General features: G+C 39.4%; 1 protein-coding gene across 1 annotated transcript in view; it reads right to left on the reverse strand.

Annotated features, from left to right (window-relative positions):
* Nucleotides 1-294: 294 nt before the first annotated feature.
* The window catches only part of LOC100572035, a 136,612-nt gene continuing 119,637 nt past the window's right edge, over nt 295-17,269 (reverse strand). The window contains exons 3-4 of the mRNA XM_029486604.1: nt 16,952-17,244; nt 295-3,010 (exon numbers count right to left, since the gene is read on the reverse strand). Coding sequence (XP_029342464.1) covers nt 1,045-3,010; nt 16,952-17,244 — 2,259 coding nt within the window. The 3' untranslated portion in view covers nt 295-1,044. The remainder of the gene's footprint in view (nt 3,011-16,951; nt 17,245-17,269) is intronic.

Below are 17,269 nucleotides of genomic sequence, written 5' to 3' on the forward strand. Positions count from 1 at the left end.
TATTGAATTGCTGTCTCTCCGACTGTGTATAATAATAATATTATTGTATTGTCCGCGCACGTTTCGCGCTTTGTATTTCTCTTATTTTCCTCAAGTCCAAAGCATCCGGCGTGTCGTGCATCATGCGAACGGCAGCTGTGCGACCGTTCGCGTTGCCGGTCTCGTTTTCGGCAAGTGCTTTTTAATGAACGTCGTTTGGCCCTGTCAAACTCCGTTTTAATTAAACTCGTCCGCGCGAGAACGTCTCGAAACGTCATCATTGTCCACGGCGACGGGAAAACAAATACACATAACTACAGTAGTACACTATATTCGTCATTTTTCATAATAATTTTGTATTTTCATTAAAAATAAATCACAATCATCGTTTTATACATTTTATAATAATTTCGTTTTTATCTTTTAAGTTATAATAATATATCGTTTGTAAGTATCGTGTGTATTAAAAATTTAAATGTAGGTACACATTTATTATTTATAAAATACATGATTATATTCTGAATGAATACATTTTTTTCATCGTGGACTGGATTGTGGTCCGTGATGTTTTAGGGTAGAGGGGGGGGGATTGAGGAATTTAAAAGCAATTTTTTTTTTCAAACGTTTAAGAACGACAATATTTTTAATTTTTCTATGGTTACCTATTATATAGTAGTTCTTATGAAAATGTGAAGAAAAAAAATTGAATTCCTCAAGTTTTCTGCAGATATATTGCACGATTCACGATAAAACAATCATTCAGTATATTTACATGATACGTAAAAACAACAATACAAAAAAAAAAAAAAACTAAAACAGGATAGAATAATAAGCATCACATATAGAATATCGTGATGTAAACGTAAATCATAAACAGATATATATATATTATATACCGCGTGTCCTCGAAAACTGGGTACACTTGGTTACCAAAATTACTCGATACCCTTTACATATTTTTGAATTCTGTCTGCGGGGGGATTGATGATCAGACAGTCTAGTTTCATGTCCCGAAAACAGAATTCAGAACAGAATGTATAAAGTACACCGAGTAATGTGGGTAGTTTAATCACGCAGCGTGTAACCCTGTTTTCGAGGACACGCGGTATAAACCTGTGGACACACTACAATAGTGATAATAGTAATAATAGCAATAATAATAATGACAATAATATTAATAATAATAGGTATGTACAAAATAACGCGTTTCTCGGCGCGTGTGTATACCTCTCTCAAACGTAGCTCGCCAGCTGATGGCTTGCGGCGGTACCGAGCGGAGTTTTTCACATCAGAAATATAAAAAAATAATAAAACATATATCGATAATAATGTAATGTTATCGTATGTTAATCGACCAAACGAAATACGAGAAACGGTTGACGACGGCGAAATCGATCGATAGGAATAGTATAGGGTTGCAGCCGAGAGCCGACGACGATGTGATTGGCAGCAGTGGAGGACCTTCAGACGAGCGTCGGTTTGTCGGGTACCGGCGGTGGTTGCTGCGGCGGTTGCGGTGGCGGACGGTCTTCGGCGGTCGATCGCAGGTCGGTCAGCTCGCAGTAGATGTCCGTGTACGATTCGTCGTCGCGCACATTTCCTGCGCCGCCGTACAACAGGTCCACCGGGTCCACGTAATCGCTGTTGACCGACGGCGACGGAGACGGCGGCGGCTGCGGCCGGCGACCGCGGTGAAACCGTCACGTCGGTGGACGCCCCCGCCCCGGCCATCTTGATCCTGGGCGTCCGGAGTCTGTCCAGCGACGGCGCGCCCGTGCCCACCGACTTGACGTCCCGCGGCCGACCGTCGGCCGCGGCCACCGCCTTGGTCGTCACCGTGGACGTCATGTCGTCCAGCCCCTCTCCGCCGGCCGAGTACCAGCCGCCGCCGACGCCGCTGTCGCCGCAGCAAGTCTCCTCCACCCGGATCAGGTCGTACAGGTGTTCGATTATGCCCCGCGCCTCGGCATAGTCGTCCGGATCGTCCAGCTTGTCGCGCAGGTTCTGCAACATTTCGTGCGTTAGCTCTTCCGGTAACGTCTGCGTGCCCTTGTCCTGGTATACGATCACCCGCATGGCGCCAACGTCACTGCCGCAGCCACCGCCGACGCCGCCGCCCAACTTGAGCCGCTGCAGTTCGGTGTACTCGTGTACGGACATCCGGGACAGCGAGTGCGCCGAAATGGTCCTGCAAGCCGTTCCGGCCCCGCCACCGCCGCCGCCGCTGCCGTTCGGGGTGAGCAGCGACCGGAGCTTGATGAAGTAGCCGCGGGCGTTGAGCCAGGTGACGGCGCTCACGGCGCACACCGCACCGAAACCGCACAGCACCAACAGCACCACCGTGGTGATGACTCCCCGTTCCGCGGTCGGTGTCAGAAAGTCGATCGGTGGAGAACGACTGGTGACGCCATCCCGCGCTGCGGTCAACCGGTCCCGGACGCATCGGTTGAACGCCGTCCCGTCGTCACGGTCGCACCCGGCCGCCGTCGTAAACTCCGCGATCCGCAAGTGGTCGAACTCCGCGCCCGTCAGGTTGGCACACTCCGCTCCAACCACGTTCACCCGGCAGTAGTTGAGGTCGGCGAACTCGTCTTCGTCGTCGCCGTCGTTGTCGTCGTCGTCGTCGTCGTCGTCATCGTCGGCCGCGGTACTGTTGTCGCCGGCCACGTCGACGAACCGCCACGGGCCACAGCCACACGACCCGACGAACGTGTTGCCGGTGACGTTCGTCTCGGACGCCGCCCTCTGCAGCCGGACCGGAGGCGACCACTTGCCGCCGGCCGGAGACTGCAGGAAACTGTTGTCGGTGACGCGCAACGTCGTCTTCGTGGCCGACCCCGCGGTTTCCGGGCCGAACGAGGTCGACTCGTAAAACGCCTCGGCCTCGATCTCTTCGAACGTGTTGCCGTGCACCAGCACCACGTACGAGTTCTGCAGTACGAACCCGCGGCCGGCCACGCGCGTGAAAGTGTTCCCGTACAGCTTCAGCTCTGTGGCCACCGCCACGGCCGAGGTTTCCACCGATTCGAACCTGCAACGGAAAAAAATTGTCATATTACTCAGGTCAAATGGGTCGTAATGGTACAGATTTATAGCAATACACGCGGACGCGGAGTGATCGGATGCCCTTCGTGCCGACCTAGCTGCAGCGACCTCGGACGGGGAGGGGGGGGGGGTGGAGGTTCAGCGGTCGTTCGCCGCTGCAATAACTTTAGGGTTGCGACAGATTAATCGCCCCGTTTCATATGATATTATATATATACATAGGTCAGTCCGCGTAGGTGGGTATATATATATATGTTCACGTAATAATATATTGTTTTATTTTGCACTGGAGGTAGGTGTTTTATTATTATTTTGTAATCGTGTCACCGCGCACGCATTGCACTTCGGCGCGACGTAACGCGCGTATATACGAATATAATATACGGTTTTTTTTTTTTTTTACACGACTATTACATTAACGCAATTCGTAGCTTCTCGCCTTTTATTTATTTATTTTTTTTATCGTAAAAATACTATTTGGCGAAAAAAGTATAATTAATGTCTGTGTACGAGCTCATACCGAGTGTTTATCAGTCGTTCAAAGACCATTGAGTTTTTTAGCTCTCAGAGATTTGTCATTTTTATATATTATTTTGTATACGTGCGTTTTTCCCACAGTCCCTGCTCCGTCACTCGAGTGATGATACAATTACTGAAACAACTCTTCTAGTGCCTAAAGTGTATTATGCAGCTGTAGCGGCTGCGTCGGTATAGTAATAACGTAGTCGAACACTCGATTTTCCATTAACCGTGCACAAAATTATGCGGAACAGAATAAATAAAAGAATGCGTAAAGAGCGCGGAGCCGTGTGCATACACATCCATTGTTGTCGTTACTACAAAACTCGTAGATTATACGCGCACTTCACGAAGTCTGATGATAGATTCTCTTGACATATATTATACCCTTTAAAAGCAAACCATACAGTGATATGAAAAAAGGGGAAAATATTTCAGTGAGAGAGAGATAGAGAGAGCGTAGATACCTACTCATGCGTGTACACGCGTCGAGGAAACTTTTTTGGCAATCATCCAATAAAGTCTTGGTTTGCAACTACCACGTGTAGTATTTGAAAAGATTTATAAAAAAAAAATGTATGAATGAATATCTCTATAAAAAAAAAATAGTAATCGCCAATATATATACAATCATTTTGTATCGGTATCGCCGTTTCAGTTTGCGAATGTTTTTTTTTATTGGAAATAATTATGAAAAATAATATACTGAATGTAATAAATTACTATTATTATTATCATCATTATGAAATACGGATTTGCATTATTAAAATAATATTTGTCAACGATGCCATTAATCTTTTGGATTATATATATTTTTAGTCATTATAATAATATGTATATACACGCAGTCTGAAAAAAAAGTACCTGTAGCGTATTAAGACGTAATAAATTTTACTTAAATAAATATCTGAAGTACGTTGTTATCTTTGTGCTGCATAGTTATTGAAACTTTTGAAGTACAAATTTATGTCCTTAAAGAACACATTATTTGCTGACTAATTCGTATAAACCAGTATTTTTATATACATATAACGCGTACATGAAGTGTACACAAATGATAAATGTACACAACTTTATAATCAACTCAAGTCGGCGGCAAACATAATTTTCAATATTATATAACTCTATATAGGTACTATAATATTAATAAATATCAATATTAACAAACCATTAGTACTAAGTACGTAATATATAGGATTTGATTTTACGACAATTAATAAGGTTTTTCTTAAAGAAAATTAACTGTTTTATTAGCATAAAAATATAGTTGAAAAACAAATGTAGGTATTATACAATCCAATATTCAGTATCATCATTGTTTTCGACGAGTTTTGAAGTAATAGTAGCTACACACAATACAGTAGGTACTCTCTCTTTCTCTCTCTCTCTGTATATAGGTATTTATATTATATACATACATAAGGCGGGAGTTTTGGTAAACCGTCTTGGGGTGAAAATCGTTTTAGACACAATATAACTCATTTCATATACGTGTATATAGTTTTTCGTACGGCGCCGCGTCTTAAGTATGTATAGTAATGATGGCCGACCGTCGGTGTGGTAGTGGTTGGCGGGCGACTACTACTGATTATTGATAGACCCCCGCGGGCGGCTCTCCGAGATCCTAGACCGGGGATTATATAAAGTGTACGCGGCTGTAAAACGTACGCGCCAGCTCGTCGATCGAGTATAGACCATGAATAATGATTAATGGAATCGTTTGCGAAAGTGAGTGGATTCAATAACAGTGAAAAGCGAGCAGCTTGAAGTTCCGGTCAACAGTGCGAGAGTGAATTCACAGGAAATTTTCGTTTGAAATGGAACCGACGAGGTTGTGCACATCCATTTATATGGGTACAGCTGGGAGAGCCGTAGTTGAGTGGTACACGACTACGATTTTCCGCAAGTAACGGTAAAAGCGTGCTCGTATTTATACTCATATAACATGTAATGCCCCGAAAACGATACTTTCGAAAACGCGTTTTTCCGGGATATACTCCCTTTTGTCCTCGTCCGCAATTAAAGAGGTATAGCCCCGAAGTGTATACATATGTATATAGTACGTTATACGGTGTAAACTCATTCCCATAATCGTAACGACGGCGACCATTTGCAGGCTGTCGTTTTAATTCGATCCTATCGTTCTCTATTCGCACACACCAACTATATAACCCGGGCACGGATGTTATAAATTAAAAATAAATAAATTATTAGTTTTCACTAAGTTCTTATGAATTTTTTAAATTATAAAAAATAATTTTCCAATATTGTGTCACTGACATATTTACACAGAATGTATTGAGATTGTTTTTTATTATTATTTTTATTGTAACTAGAAATTTTTTTTTTATTTATTAAATATTGAAACCACTACCTATATAATTGCAGCATTGAGAAATATAAATAAGCAATATACCTAGTGTTAAAAACACAGAAATCGCTCAGACGGTTTTAACTTTTAAGGTTAGTCGCTGATAGGAATATGTTTATACGCATGCGTGAACGTTATAACTATCGATCCCTGAATCGCGGTACACGTAATAATATACTAATTACATATAATATGATACAATTATATAGAATACAACAAACCGGTCCGTTTGAGGACGTTTGTAAATACGTATAGGTATACTCTTCGGCCGATATGTGCGGCTGTTGCGATATCGCTGACTTTAGCGAGGAAAAATAATATACCACGATAGAGACGTCTTATGCCACCGTAACGTTTTATACGATTTATCAGCAGTCCACGCGCGTGTGCGTGTACAATAATAATAACAGTAATATAATGCACGTCTTATCTAATGCACTTTTGTGGCCGGGCGGAGGGGATGAGGGAGAAATGCTCGGCGACTCGAAAGCGAAAATCTCGTTAAGAAAACATTTTAGATTCTTGTCGCGTATAATGGATTGCTCGCGGTTTGATTGTATATTATTATTAATGTGGGTAAAAAACGGGTTCGCGCAAATCACGCGCTGCGTACACTGCGTGCCGGTCTGGAATCGCGGGGTTTGGTCCCACCGATAGCCGTCGTCGTCGTCGTCGCCGTAAGTACCTACCCCTATCATATTATCGTTATACATTTCAGAGTTGTTCAAAGTTTGTTCGAGAACGAGAGCCGCGCACATAGAACATTATATTATAATATCGCGTTGTGTGTAGGTATAGATGTGTACTGGTGGGGGGGGGGGGAGATATTCGAGCGGAAATAAAAGTTTCGAAAACAAAAACTATGATTATGCTCACCGCCGCAATAATATACGCTGTGCAATTTATATACAATCACGGCGATAATGGTGCGTAGCGTCACGAAATATTATGGAGTCGGGCAACGCGGTTCGAAGGACTTGCAGCATCCGGCGAAAGATAATATGATGTAGGCGCGAGTTATGCCGATAAGGACTTTGTCGACCTATATAATGTTGAATTCGTTCGAAAGATATCTGCTGCAGCTGCTGCAATATAGATATCAGAATATCCACCGATCGTTTAGTCATCGAATAGCGGAATTATTATATTTTTTCGCTCGTCACGTGACTCTATTAAGACCACGAAATGGTTATATTTGTTAATATTATATGAATAATGGAGACGATCAGCTGTTTCAGCCAATGTTCTGAGTATGTTATAGGTATACACGAAATCATCCGGATTGAAAATATAATAATAATAATTTATGAGGTTTGAAAGTGATCGATAAAACCGATTATAGATTACACGTCACCATAATATTATTTTATACAGGGAGAGAAGTACCTAGCTGATATACCGACAAAACCGAAAATAAATCGCAACGTCAATATACGGCTTATAGTGGCGGTTTTGAGAAGTTCTGGCGACGAGACAAGATGCGCCAATTGGAAAAAATGATGGCAGCTTTAATTTCAGACGGATTTATTTAACCCTTATCACGAAGAACCGCGTACACGAGTGATGTTGTGCCGTCGTCTCCGCGCGGTGATGAATTTTTAATGAAAACGCAATCACTATAGATAGACGTGACTGCAGATTTCAGGTTGAAACCGAAAAAAGTAAAAATCGTAAATCGGTTTTACGATAATATTCCAGAATCGCAAATAAAAGTGGATTTTTTTTAAAATCGTCAACAACAATAATATTATATCGCATTGTTTTCGCGCCAAACGGCAGTGCATTATACATCATGGTGCCGACGCTGGGCAAATGCTGCATATATGGTGGGCCACCGTGCTCTTCTGTTTCTCTTTCTGCTAACCTTATGGGAATAAACGGGAAAACACGGTGTCCCGCTATATGTGTATATACATTATACAATATATATTATAAATAATGTATTTTATAGTGCATATAACTGACGCCCGGGGGTCGGCGATATGATAACGTTTCAAAAACAAACAAACAGACAAAACAAAAAAACACAACTTTTGAAATCCCAGCGTACACTCGATATATATATATATATATAGGTACATAAATTATATATATAATACAATATATAAATATCTATAGGCGTGCCACTCGTATATATTTTCTTTTTCCAGCTCCCTCCATATCCATTTACCGTACTTTACACCGCCGAGTGGTTTTTCCAGGACCGGTGCGCTTTATATACTTTATAATATATATATATAGGGAACTATATATGTATGCCGTAACCGCTAGGGACATAAGTGCTCATCAAAAATCTTGACGTTTTTACGGTGTCTCTTCAATTATTATGACGTACCTAACCAGAGTTTCGACTACCCCCTCCTACCCGACGCACATGTGGTTGACGGGTGGGGATGTATCTGAAAGTACCAGGTGCTGTATATTGCACACGTATAACATATATCATGTACCTATATATATATATTACGGGCGCCTAGCAAAGATTGCTTTCCAAAAGCTCACATCCGTCACATCCCATCAGAAAGCCTACTGCTCGCTTACGCACACAATATATATAATTTTTATTTTATTATATATATACCGTCACTATATCGCCACTATAATGCATATATGGTGTGTACAGTGCCTATGTATTTAATACATGTCGACGCACGTACTGCGTGCGAAGAGTGGGGGCGTTAAAAAACTTTTTTCGCGCACCGCCGCACTAATGAGTAAGGTGGCTCGAAAACCGACGCACAAGCCGAGTGAGGGAGAGGGATTATTATATTGTTATGTGTACCTACGGGTACATAATAGTGTCCCCGCGTAATAAATTACTATCGTTGATTATATTTTTCACGGAGGCAGCTATTATTACGGAGGTACCCGCAGACGAATAAGGCACAGGGCGTCGTATTATTTATTATATTATCATACATAATACCAATGCCATGATATCGTTCGTGCATTATATAGGTATATTGCGAGAAGGGACAAGTAAATAATGTGCCGCGTACAATGTATACATATATGTATTTTTTACGGTGGCTTGTATCCGTTTCCATTTCGTCCGAAAGGTCTCACCCCACAAACTTTATATTATGTATAAGCTATACTCTATCCGACCCGAACGCGCCTAATTAATATTTGCCCATATATGTATATAATATGTGTGGTGTGTGTGTGTGATTTAATGACCAGGTCCGCAAAACCGTCATCTATCACTCATACCGGGTCTAGCGAATTTAATCGCGTCGTATATATATATATATAGATGATGAATATTGTATGTACAAGGAATGACCGCTTTAACGGACCAACGAGCTTCAGTATATTATATTTTAGTGTCGTGATGGTGCGCGAAGAGCCCGTAATGGTGTCGTCTGGAAAAAAGACCCTTTGGCCGTCCAGACGACGATATATTTTATGGCGACGACTGCGACTATACTACCACTAGCCGAGGTCATTTCTTTTTGTGCGAACGGCATTTTTTTGTTGGCGCCCTTTTTTCTCCCTTTTAATCTGTCACGAATCGACGTGCCGAAAAATTATGGTTTTGATATGTGGTGCTTCTCTCTGTCTCCGTCTCTCTCTCTCTCTCTACGCCCCTACAACCGAGCATGTCCACACAGCCACGGGGCACATCACTCATTTGCGTGCACACAGGAGGACATAAAACACTACAACTGCTCGCAAGCCCTCCCCCCCCATCCCCCTAGTAATACGACCAAAATTTATTGCCCCGATTTCGATCCCAGGTAAATTGGAAAGAGAGCGGTATATGATGATATATGTTCGGTTTAAACCACGAGTATACATTATATATAGGTACGTATTTTTTTTCAATTACCGTTTTTTCTTTGTCCCCGGAGGTTTTACGAATATTATTAAATTAATGTATTGCTGCAGTACATCGTCCGTGGTTTGATCGAAATCCGAAATCCTTTTTTTTTACGAAACAAACCCATTCGGTTAAATTCGATTACGTGGAATATGCATGAAAAAAAAAAATACTATACACAATAATTTGGTACAAGGTAATATTATGTTTTATATATCATTATGTCATCTTTTATTATTATAATAACGATCCACTAATACGATTGTATACATATTATGCATATTATTAGTATCATACAGCTGAGACCATATCGATCGGCGGACAAGTTATACGCGGACGAGATTTATTTGCACAACGGTATCCCGTGTTTAATAATTATTCGATCGAAGATTATTTATTATAATGTCCATTTAATTGGAGGTCTCGATCATTAAACATAATACGTAATATAATCGTACATACAATGTACATTATGCAAACTAATGCACGTGATGCGAAAACAGTGTTATTAAATTATAATATTTTAGCCATTTATTTAATTTCTCTGTAGAATTCTAATCTTGTTCGCGATTTCGATTGTCTGTAATTATTATACTGCAACCATGAAATAATATAACCAAAAACCCATATGACAATGGTCCTGCACACTTACCAACGTTTCGAACAATCGGCGTAAATCGCGTTTGCTTGAAAATTATAATACTATGTATATTATATTATATTCTATGCATTTTCAGTATATTGCAATATTATAATATCGCGAAACTGTCGCAATAAATTGAAAATTTGTTAGCTTTTTTTTTATCATTATTAAAATCTCTTTAATGCCAATTGAAACGAACACACGGCCTCGGAAATAATACATTAATAAAATATAACAATGCGCTGTTAACATAAGCATATAATTGCATGTCAGATGAATTTATTTCATAAGAAAATATCGTTGCGACACACAAATTTACGACGGCCGACTAACGTATTATTCGCCACGGATCGGCGGAACGCGTAGAAACGCGATTGCATATAAATTGTGCGCTCGGCGGGCAAGAGGAATTATTTTTGCCGTCCGCAGGCGACGGAATGTCCGCGGCTTGGGGATTTTGGGCGTAGGTCGACGACCTTTTTTATGCGGTCGAGGGTGGCAGATGGATCTGGGTTGTAACTCTCACAACAATTTCGTACCCCCCCCCCCCCCACCGGTTGTCATGTTTGCGCATTTCTATACACAGTTTACCATTGAAATCGCGCAGTTGATATTATAATGTCGGAATAGTAAGTATAATATAGTGGACCACTGCCCCGTTGGACTGGATTAGGTACGTATGGTAATATAATATATTTTGTTGATGTAAATCACTGCATTTTGCAGGAACTTATAAGTTATAACTCCCGTGCAGGATGGTAAGGTTCGTAAAAACGGCGAGATCTCGCTAATATTTCTTCTTCGTGAGAACCGCATACTAGGAAATTCAAACCACGGTCTCTTGAAAAAGTAGGCACTTATATATTATATTATTTAATCACTATATTATACCATCGTTCCTCGATTTTGGGGGTCGCTATTCGATAGACACCAGAAACAACTAAATGCTTATACGAAAAAATAAATTTTCGTAATTTAATTTAATTAGATGGTTGCAATGTTGTTAAACAATATTTTTACCAACTTAATATCGTATTGCTACACATTCATAATGTTTTCTGTCCGTAACAAGTGGATTATGCTAGTGATTTCTCTCATCAAGTCATATAACATTAATACAATATTTATTTCAAAGGCATCGCGCGTCGTGAGGTGACTCTTTAATTTTTGATCCGTTTCAGTGGTCACGATACTAAAAAGGTTGACGAACAATGCTATAGTTTAGCACGTTATATTATAATATAGTGTATTTTTCGAATAATGCATATTTCTGAATAAAAAGCACCAGACGAGCATATTAGTATAATATACTAAAATATATTTTTCTTAACGAAAAAAATACCTACATCTATATGGTTTTCTCCGGTATATAATATTTCAAATATGCTTTATTCTTCGATAACGTTTAACGACAACATGTTTGCGTCAATCAAGTTTCCTTACAGTTTTATGAAGGATTTATACTATACTACTTTGGAGTGGCTCGGCACCTCCATCTTGCCTGTGATATGACCTATTATTTCGTCTCCGCGTGGCACAAGTTTACTACTCATATAATAATAATACGAAACAGCGTTAATAACGTTTTGTCATTGATCGAGTGGCTCGGAGTGCGGATGAGACACAATAACGTAGCGACGTTATATTATATTATTATTATACATTTTTTTTTCCGCCTGACTCGGAATAATTGTCGTCGCTTTGGATACGAATAATACGCTGTTATTATGATTTATGTTTGTTATAATCTAATTACAGCTGTAAGAGTGCCGATCCACGTGCAGCTGCAGTCGAACCGAGTTCCTCGTATTTAGTTATTTTGATTGCAATCTCTTGTAGTGGAAACATCGAAAATGATTACATAATACGCGTGTTTTGTGAGCAAAAAAAGAAGCGAAAAATAACTCGATTGCCACCGCGCATATTGTTTGATTATGTAATGCGAACGTCACTTGCTGCTGCGCATCGCCGTCACCTCTTGACGTCATCATGCCCTGCAGATTAAGGAGAGGGAAATGGTGGGAGTGGCACTATTTAGTATCCCGAGGCCAATATTGAATTAAAGGGCCCATACTTTTCCACAAATTTTTTTTTTTTTAATACTCACTCATTAAAAAATAAAATAAAATTTATATTTGTATCACGATAAATTACAATGTGCAGTTTGCAATGAATTTGTTAGAATAATGATCACGTTTGTTGTTCAGTGAAAATTGTGGTTGTGAACAATAGTTTCGCGTTTTATTTTTATTGTGAAGAGGTGCCGGTGTTAATTCTTTTTAAATATATGCACAACAACAATAATACGCATAGGTATTTATTTTGCTATAAAAGTCTTAAGAACTATATAAAAGGATAGTGTATCTAATCTAACTTTTTTTGAGAAGCGACAAGAATGGTTAAAGTTTAAAATTTGGGCCCACATTTCGGCGCTTGCAATGGATAAAAACCCCGGCTCAGGCCGTCGACTACGAAACCATACTGTTTATTATTATTTATTATGATTTATGGCTGACTCATATTTTCAAATGATTTATTTTAGTATAATAGAATATTAGTGTATTAAACGACGCCCTCCGTCAACGCCATTGGTGACCGCTAAGTAATAATATTATTATGAGTATATTATAACGAGAAACTGGAAATACACGTCCAATATTTTTGCCTGGAGGTAATCGACGAAATGATTTCGATCAGAGCCGTACCTGCATACAATATTCCATAATACAATACTTGAGGTATATATAAATATTGTGTGTGCTTTCCATGTACAACGGCGTGAACATCTGTGGCCGCCCCAGATGAGATTTTCGCTGTTACGACCGTCTATGCAATTCTTATTAAATCTCGTTTTGCCTTCACTTAATATTTAGTTTGGTTAAGAATTTGAAATTTCTCGCCGCACAACACGGTTCGAGGATGTTCATAATATAACTTGTTCGGTTCTGTTCAGAATTCAAACCCTCGTATAATATACATACGCGCATAATATACATCCGAGTTGCTTTTAAGAGTTAATATAGACTATACTGCACATTTGTACAAATATTGGTTTTGCCTACGCGCATTTCCCGTTAGCGCTATTTTGTTCAAACATAATAATTATCACGTAGGTATACAAACACAATTGTGCGGCCATAATTTTTAAATATTATTCTATAATACCCAAGTCGTTTCGTTTAAACAAACATTGTCGGTATTCAATTTTTTTTTATCGGATTGGACACGATCGCTTGTGTACTATGTGATACGATGCGTATCGAAATCGTAGTGCCTAGAATAAACGGATACATAACCACCGTGCATGCGAGGACGCGATTACGTTATACAATGTGGTTAAAGAGATCAAAACGACGTTATTATTATCACAGTTCTGTGGCGGGTCTAGAACGGGAACGTAACGAGTAAAGACGAGATAAACCGAAAATATAATAAAGCCATAGTAAATTTCATAATTTACTGTCTCGGAAGCAATTCACGTGTATGACACATAAATATAACGCCGCTGGTAGGTGTATGTATAGTTCGAAACAATTTCGCTGTCGGGAAAAGTTTTCGGTCGGAGGAAGAGTTTCGATATTTTTCCGAAAGCCGCGTGTGAGTCGAGGGCAACATTATATATAATATATTATAAGGAAAATTGGCATTCGGTTGTGTGGTGTTGACGTTTCGGGTGAAGGTTCCACCGTCGCGGCGTACATGCCACCGAGTTGAAAAATGTAGTGTTATTTGTTGACTCGGTATGTAACGACGACGAAGACGACGAGGACGAGAACAGTCGCGGAATTCGTCTCATTTATTCCGCCGCACAACAGTAGTTGTACCCTACAGCTCGGTTTTTAAATTAAAAAGTTGCTACTTAGTTTTTATTGTCCCGTGACGTTGTTGAATTAAAGAATGGGGGAAAAAAAAGAGAATGAAATAAAGAAAGGATGACGCAAAAAAATTATATATAAGAATGCTTAATAATGTGTACTTTTATCTCGTCGTAGCGGACAGACCGAAATAATGGCGAAATACAGTTTTTCACGGTGGAACGCCGCCGTACAGCTAAGCCGAGTGTAAAATTCTGTGAAAAATTCAGTTTTCGAACGTCTTCCGGCGGGTTCGCGTGCGTTTTAAAGAATGAACGCCCACTGTTCGCCTCGTCTGTAGTACCATTAAACGGGAACGATTTATATATTTAAATGACGTTATAATAAAATATTGAGTGCAATGCGAACGATGAAGAGGCGAGATGATGTGTGTTAATTTTTTAAAAAAAAAAAATCTAAAAAAAGGACTTGAAATGAGACTTTTGAACAGAATCGTTATATTTTGTAACTGTACGCGTTGCAAATCATTTATAAATAAAAAGATTGATAAAGCTCCTCATCGAAACTTAAATGTTTGTTAACGCAAAAATTACCAGTTGAACATTCGATTATTATTTGTTCGTCGACATTTTTAGAAATGTGCAAAACATTAGAAACACATATCATTATATAACTATATATACCTCTTCTAAAGGGAAAACGTTCAAAAAAGTTAATATTTTTTAACGGAGTGCGCATGCTGGTGTTGACTGTTGAAGTAATAAGTACCTAATAACTCAGTATAATATTACACTATATCAAAATATATATAATATTTGGTAAAGTAAATCGAAAATGTAAAAAGATTACTGTATTATACAGCTCGGTGGGTATAGGTACAAGACAATATACCATAACGCGGTGACACATTAAATGGGATCCAGCTATCACTATATATATATATAGAATTCGGCGGGGGGGGGGGGGAGAAACGACCTGTGATTTTTGTTATGTGTTTAATAATGCGTTTCGGTGCCGGAGTCAAGTGCCGTGTCAATTATCACGGTTCGACGTGATATCATATATTATTATGGCATGTTCTTGTAATAAGGGTGCTACGTGCGTCGATCGATATAATATGCCGCGCGAACAACAGCTATTAACGCACGTCGTAAAGGCCAAACCGCGATGCGTCCGTCGTCGATGTCGTTCGTAATAACAATGATAACAGTGTATAATAACATAATTACGTGCGCGTATACATCGACGCGCGGTTAATTCGATTGGATTATACGATGTCACGGTTTGGTGGGTATATAATATAGTCGCCAAATCATTAGGTACAGACGTGCAATCGCTATGTGTATATAGGTAGGTAGGTAGGTACATCAATCGTTTTGAACGCGTGATGTACGATGTTATCTTATAATACGACGTTACCTCTCGCCGAGCACATGATGTCATCATCGACGCACAGTGTTATAATTATAATGATAACGGCACATTTATAACATTTCGACGGTTAAGTGCATGCGAATATTTAAACAATTACGACGCGTACGCGTAGGTCGCGGTGTGCCGATAACACTAAGACGGTATCTCCTATGTAGGTCCAAGAAAATGGCTACAAATCAAACGAGGTATTCGTATTATAATTTCTACGGCGAGCCTATAATATAGTATACATCACGTGTTTGGGTCTTGTGCACAATTTTTATTGCACGCACATCGCAGGAACGCGTGATGACTGTGACGATAAGACTAAATTCATATCGGAATACGGTCATCAGAATAACATAGCATAATTAGGGAATTCTAGGTTGCTATATATACATTTGCAATTTTTTTTTTTTTTATTCCATTACGGTTACTCACAATTATTCAATTATATGCTTAATTAGCTACAGATGTGTTTTATTAGACCCCCGGTATTTAAGGTATTTAAAATGCTATCTTTTTTTCCACATTGTTTTGTTGCAATTAAATCTTGTCATTTTATCTCTATTTTAAATTTGATTCAACGAAAATATAATATTTAGTACACGTCTGAAAATGTTTAAAGCATAATTTTTGGTAGACAATAGTTTTATATTTTTCTAGTTTTTTTTTTTTTTTGATCGTTGTATACTTCTGCAATAATCGTGTGTGCGGATAAGTTAATGTAGTTAGACTAATATATTATATACACCATAATATAAATACATAGTTTTGTTAATTAAGAGGACTTGCGTACTACGCGCATTACATTAGTTTGTTAAGTTTAATAAATAATTAAAAAAAATTAGCATACAATATAACATAACACAGTTTTCTTGTGTGCTCACACGCACTATACAACTACGATTTCGCGTGTCATTTTCTATAATGAACTTATCCGTTGTTTAAAGCTACGGCGGCGCGATCCGATCAAACACGAATTTGATAAATAACTTAAAACACATGTTATAATGATTACATTTTAAATGTCATGGCCCGATACCATAATATAATAAATAATAATGACTTAAAATTATTACTGCGTGTCCGATGATGCGCATATTTTAGGTCTCGAAAGAGAAAACTATTTAAATTTATAATATTATTATCATTTGAAAGTGAGCATTTTGTTTTCTTCAAAACTTTCGTTTAGATATAGACGTCGTTATTGTACGGGCATTATAATATTATTGTATTGGAGGTTTTCAAATCGCACTATAGTGTCATTATACTATCCAAAATGAAGACGTTCCCAGAAACGCGTAGGTACCAGCTATAATGTATATCATCCATTTACTCACTTGGACTGTTCGATGACTATGCTCTGCACGCCGGACATGATAGCGTGGCTCTGCATTTCCCGGATGACGCATCTGATCATTCGCAAATTGGAGATGAGTGTCGAATGTTGGAACGCTTCGCCCTCCACCCGGTCCACGGTAACGTTGGTCAGCGTCGCGTTGCCGATGTCATTGATCGGAAAAGCTTTTCGCTCGATCGTGCCGAACGTACAGTTGGTGATCAACAGCATATCAATGGACGTGTAGAACGCGTACGACGGCAATTTTTCCGCATTCAGGTTTTCCAATATCATCTGTTATCAAATTATATCAACAATA

This window comes from Acyrthosiphon pisum, chromosome A1 (assembly GCF_005508785.2).
Source record: "Acyrthosiphon pisum isolate AL4f chromosome A1, pea_aphid_22Mar2018_4r6ur, whole genome shotgun sequence".
Taxonomy (NCBI): domain Eukaryota; kingdom Metazoa; phylum Arthropoda; class Insecta; order Hemiptera; family Aphididae; genus Acyrthosiphon; species Acyrthosiphon pisum.